The sequence below is a fragment of the Neophocaena asiaeorientalis genome, unplaced genomic scaffold (assembly GCF_003031525.2).
Source record: "Neophocaena asiaeorientalis asiaeorientalis breed wild unplaced genomic scaffold, Neophocaena_asiaeorientalis_V1.1 scaffold118, whole genome shotgun sequence".
Taxonomy (NCBI): Eukaryota; Metazoa; Chordata; class Mammalia; order Artiodactyla; family Phocoenidae; genus Neophocaena; species Neophocaena asiaeorientalis.
In genome coordinates, this window is record NW_020175528.1 from 594,246 (window position 1) to 600,245 (window position 6,000).

Genomic DNA, 6,000 nt, shown 5'->3' on the forward strand with positions numbered 1-6,000 from the left:
TATGCCACTTACTGGGCCCCAATTGAGCTTAGTTTCCATCACTTGTTTTCATCATTCTTCCCCCCGCCCCCCACAACTGCCCACCGTTTTTGGCGAGCAGACTGGCTGAGAGCAGAGCAGCTGGTGGCCGTGGTTAGGGGCAATTAGGTTGACTTTGTTGCTCAGCCTTGCTCCACACTCCTGTCTTCCCAGTGCGGTAACTAGGTGGGAAGGACTGGAATCAAGGCGCTAACCCTCACACATCTGCCTCGAATACGTGAACTCTGCAAGTCCAGAGAGTTCCCACACTCCTACCTGGGCTGTGTCCTGCCTTGACAGTTCATTTTTATAACAGGAAGCAAGGGAGGGGGTTGATGACAGGAAGGCGGAAGGCAGGAAGGAAGACTGGCTCTAATTTAAAACCATCTTAGGAGCTCTAAAAAGTTCCAGGCTGACTGATGGGCACATTTACTCCTTAGAACCCTTTTCATAAATACCTACCCCTTAACATGCACTTCCTAGAGGCAATAAATACCGTCCCTGTGTGTCAGCCTTATGGAAGGCAGATTTCCAGAGCCACTTCTTTTCTCCATGGCTCAGGGCCACACGATTACAAGCCTATTAGACCTGTACCCTGAGAATACTGTGGTCAAGCCCAACCCCACCAAGACTGGCGCGGAGGCCTGCTCAATTTCTGCACAGCGATGCGACTTTCCTTCCTTTGCTTCAGGGCAGACGGCAGCTCACCTCTGGTAATAAGGTCTACCTCTGAGACAGGTGGGGATCGAAGCTGTATTTTGTCATCAGCGCTGGCCAAATAAATCAAATAACTCTCTAATAATATTTAGTCATGGAGAGAGAATGCTTCCTGGGGCTGTTTGGATCATGTCTTATTTAAAACTGGACTTTGAGTGTGATTTTCTCTTTGTTCTCAGAGGAACTGACCGGGCTTGAAGGTAGGCGTGGTGTGCCTCCGGAGGACGCTGGGTCCTGACAAGGGACCACGCTGCGATGGCGGGGCTCTGAAGGGGTAGGTCGCTGCCAGCTATCCCGCCCTCCCTCAGCTGTGTGCAGACAGGTGTCCTCCACACACCCAGACAAGAACAGTCAGCTTTGCCCTTCTTTCCCCTCAAATGACAGGTCTCTAGACACAATGTCGTAACATCTATGCCAGAACCTCAGCCTGATGTGCCCAGAGATACCAAAGAAGGAGAAAAAATATAAGCTCTTGGTGGTCCCTGTTACTCTGAAGGGAGAGGGCCTCAATGCCCACCATGCCCAATCTACCCCAGGTGAGCTGGACACCTGTATGTTGCTGCCAGCCAGTATGAGAGATTCTGAGAGCTAGCACAAGTGAGACAACATCCAAGGAGGGGCTCTGTACCTCTAAAGGGTTAAGGAAACTGGAGCATTAGCATTATTTTCCCATTTTGAAGCCAAAGCTCAGTGATTTTTAAAGTACACATTCTCATAAGATTACTTTGGCCGCATAAAATATTGTTTGCCACAATTCATAGAAGAATACTATCCAACAGTCTTCAAAGGTACATAAATAATTCAGTATAAGCTTCCAACCAACATTTCCGGGCCCCCTCTATCTATATCAATACTGACAAAATCTCTATATCTACCCCACCTTTATGCGTTCTCCTGGCATGCCAGGCTTCTCATTCATGGCAGTTAATCTGGTTTATAACTTGACATTGTGTGTGTGGTCATGTGCTTAATTCTGTCTTTACCAATAATCTGTCTCATGATGTCTTTGGGCCGCAGGAGGGTGGAGACTGTGTCACTTTGTCTCAGCATTCTAATCCCCAGGACACTGCCTGAGAATGTACAGAAGGAAGAAAGGGAGAGAAGGAGGGAGGATAATGAACAAGACATGGTGCTGGGTACCAGGGGTGCTCAATCCAATAGCTGTGGAAGCGCTCACAGCCCACAGAGGAGGTAATGCCAGGGTAGCTGGAAAAGTCATGCCCAGCAGAGGTGCCCAGTGGGACCATGGGAATGCAGGATTGTTTCGGAAAGGCTTCCCTGCAATAGGCTGTGCCCCTGCAGGTGCTGCAGGGGTTCCAGCTTTTGGGGCAGATGCGGCCAGAGACAGGGACAGCAGGAAGGCACGGGGATGCAGATCAGACCTTTACTGGGCAGGAGGCCAGACCCAGAGATGGCAGAAAGGGCAGATAGCCCTGACTTCTAGAAGACGCTGCCACCTTCATCCAAGGCGTTTTCACCCCCCAAACCCATCACTGAGAACCTGTGATTTCCCCAGAGTTGATTTCCCCAGATTCACACTAGCCACAGAGCGCCCTTCTATTCCTAGTTCCAAGATTGGTGCTGTGGGTCTATGTGTACATGAGAGAGACAATGATGAGGGAGTCACAAGTCCACTGTGATTTAGCAGAACCACACAGCTAAAACGGTGGGGCAGGAGCTGCCGTCCTGAGGCCTGCCCTGCAAAATGGGATCTGTCTGTCTTTACAAGGGAACTATGATAAATGAGCAAAGACAGACACTGGTCAGGATGAACCACTTTATTTAAAAGCTTCGACAGCCCAAAGTGGTTTAACATAGTTGCACGGAAGATTTATCTAGATGATAAAATACCTGAACTTGAAAGACACATAAATTATAATTTTGCAGTTTTTTTCCTTTTAAGGTTTCACATAGTCAAGTGCTTTAAGTAATGCATGAAATGCACGTAAAGCTGTCTGGTTAGCGTCTGCAGAGAACCTCTGCTTCCAGATGGGACAGAGCTCAGAATCAACGCCACCCATCTGTGTCTGTGGCCTTCCGTTCCCTCATCACAGTGGACAGCACTGGAGGATTCATCAATATAATAATAATAGCAGCAGCTATTATTGACTGAGTACTTCCCAGACCTTGTGCTGTGCATTGAGGACGGCACACCACACACTTATATATGAGCATTACTGACTGCTCATAACAGCCCTACAAATGAGGGACAATGAGTCCCAGGTTACAGATGCAAAATTGTACTTCAGAGAGCTTCTGTCATGCATGTGAGGTCACACAGGCCGCTTCATCTGACTCCAAAGCTGCAGTGTTCATCACTAAGCTGCAACATACATGAAAATGCTTGGCCCTTAGCAAGGGCCTAAAAACATTAGTTCTCTCTCCCTATCTTTATACTCCCTTTTTTTTTTTTTTTTTTTTTTTTTTTTTTGATGCGCCACCAGGGGAGCCCCATACTCCCTTCTTTTAACAGCACACTTGCACATTGAGAAATTTGATCTGTGGGTTTAGGTTCCTTTGTTCATTCGTTCATTCATTCATTCATTCTTTCATGCATTCATTATGGGCCCAGTATTCTGCTAGGTACAGGGCTTACAGAATTGGATTCCACAGCTCCTGGACCAGTCTCAGGCAATTACCATATCCATAGGAGGGCAGGGGTCAGCATGGCACAGGGGCAGCTTCTCACCAGGGACCCACACCCAGCTGTGGGTTAGGGACAACCCAAACAAGACAACGCTGGATCTTTTTCAACCCTAGTTTTCCCCCCACGCTTTTGCTGTCTTTTCTTTGGCCTGAGTCTTCAGGCCTTCTGACAGCCTGGCAGCCCAAGAGGCCCTTTATCACCCAGAACACGGCTTTTTCCCTCCAGGGCTGATGCTTTCCGGTAAAACCACTGCCAACAGATAACACAACTCCCCCACTAATCACCCTGCACAGTTCCTCAGAACCAACCTCTCACCCCCACCTCCTATATTCTGCCTGCCTTGTTTCACCAATTTTTACCCAGAATAAGGAATAATAACCAAAGCAACAGCAGCAGTAACTTCTACATGTCAGGCACTGCTCTATGTATCTTAGGTACATTAACTCATGAAATCCCCATAATAACCGTGTTAGGTAGGCACTATTATTACTCCTATTTTAGTTCATTTAGGGGAAGAGGGAGGGAGGTTACATTTCTTCAGGGCCAACTAGATGCCAAGCACTGTCTTAAGCTTGCACAATCAGATAATAAGTGACTCGCCCAGGGTCAGGCACAGAGCTGGGAAGTAACAAATAAGAACCTGAACCCAGGTCTGTGAGTGCCTAACCCATTGCTCTCCTTTTGCTCTCCGCAGGTGGCATTGCCACAAAGCCTGCCCTCTCCCCCTCTTCTTCCCCCAGCACCCTTCTATTAACACCTGTCCTCTGCTTTTTTTTTTTTTACCCCTACTCACAAACAGTGCCAGACTCTTCTCTCAACTGTGTTCTCCACTCTCTGGGCCTCCCGGCCTGTTTTCATGGAGCAAATCCGCAGTTTCCACCAACAGTATAAACCGAGCCAGAGAAGGAATTGGCATCATCCAAGCCAATAAAATATACCAAGCAGTCACCAGCCAGGTGTTTTCTGAAGCTTCCAAACCTCTCCTAAATCCCTGGGGGTCCTCAGCAAGGGACCAGTAGGGTTGCTGCCTCTTGGGAGTTTTCTGGCCAGTTTTGGGGGGTGATGCCACCAATAAAAATAAGGAAATAACATGCTCAGTGGAGGAGTGTGAGCCTTATGTTCTCAGGGGATTCACGGTGTTGGCACTAACAGGTGAGCCTTTCTGGGAAATGTATACCTGGCCCTGACGGAAGCAGGAGGCTTTCTCTGGCAAGGCCATTGGATCAGGCTCTCTCCTCTGGGCTCCAGAGCACCACGGCTGGGACTACCAGTGTACTTCACCTGGCCCACCCTGCATGAGCTCCATGAGGGCAAGGCCAGTGTAAAGTGGGCACCAGTTAAATATTTTAAGAATGAATGACTAAAGCAGGCATCATTTTAGAGAACAAGCTGTTTGAGAGATTCTACTCAGACAAGGAGACAGGACTCCAGGAGAGGGGAAGTGAGTGCCCAGGGGCAGCACTCTGCGTTCGGCCCAGATTAAAACCTGATCCATCCACAGAAATCTTCACCTTCACTTCACTTACTGCACGCTTGGAACACCACTAAGTCATTTACATGCAAAGTCTCAATCGTCAATGGGGAGGCACAGTCCCATTTTACAGAGGAGGAAGTTAGGAAACTTGCTTTGCTCCCTGCTTTCAGTGGGCAGGACCTTCCTTTTCTCAAACAAGCCACACTCTCTCCCAACTAGTGTGTTTACTCCATCGTTCTCCACCTTGGGACCCTGCCATTCATACTGAAGTGTGAGCTCCAGCATCCTTTATAGATGGGGACCACCGGCTAAACGCTCTCCCAGCACCCTGCACTTCCTATCTTCACAGATCTTTCAGTTTTAACTTTTACACTCACATGTGGAGATTACCTATTTGCTGTGGGTCTCTCTTACCAGACTGCGAGCTCCACGGGGGTTGGGCACTACGTTCGTTGGACCGCACTGTACCCCCCAGCACTGAGCCCAGTGTCGGGCACTCAACGGCATGCAGGATTTGGGGGATCCTTATTTGCATTTGTTGAGGGCTCGAGTGCTGAAGATGGGCTCGGGTCTGAGCCACAGGGGTGCTGCGGTTAGGTCGATAACGCTGTGGCGAGAATGGGTGGCGCCAGTTGTAGACAGGAGGATTTCTGGGGTTCATCCGACCCAGACGGGTTACCGAGCTCCGCACCCCGCCGCCACCTGTCGCCCCGGTGCGGTGCAGGCCAGGTCTCGGCGGGCGCCCAACAGGGCAAAGGTGGGCTGAACAGGCCCGGCCTTGGCTGCGCTTACCTGCGCGTCGCGCGGCTCCGCAGAGGCACTCGGCGAGCCTCTGGGGACTGTAGGGGACTGTAGGCCCGGCGGCGCCAAACCGGGGCTCTCCGCCCGCGCTTGGCCCCGCACCCAAGGCCAGGTGAGGACCGCTCCAGGCCTCAGCACGCACCGTCCTTTACGGTGGGGCAGCCAGTCACCTGCCCTTCCTACCCCCGCGGTGGGAAGAGGGCCTAAGGCGAACTAGACTCTGCACCGCAAGGGCTCCCCCGAGGTGGGCGGAGTCAGAGAGAAACCGCGGCGCCCGACTTCCTCGCCGGGGGCGGGCCCTAAAGAGACCGCGTCCCACGCCCCGCCCCTTTCCCCCAAACCC

At 50.7% G+C, this 6,000-nt stretch overlaps 1 protein-coding gene across 2 annotated transcripts in view; it reads right to left on the minus strand.

Moving 5' to 3' along the window:
• The window catches only part of NMNAT3 (nicotinamide nucleotide adenylyltransferase 3), a 113,242-nt gene extending 107,349 nt beyond the window's left edge, over positions 1-5,893 (minus strand). The window contains exon 1 of one of the 2 annotated variants that reach the window (XM_024769050.1): positions 5,649-5,893. Coding sequence is in view for 1 of the 2 variants with exons in the window: in XM_024769049.1 (XP_024624817.1) it covers positions 5,271-5,517 (247 nt within the window). In the remaining variant the exon portion in view is untranslated. Of the gene's footprint in view, positions 1-5,270; positions 5,618-5,648 lie in introns of those variants that run through there. The other variant, XM_024769049.1, reaches the window with a different exon arrangement.
• Between the last annotated feature and the right edge of the window lie 107 nt (positions 5,894-6,000).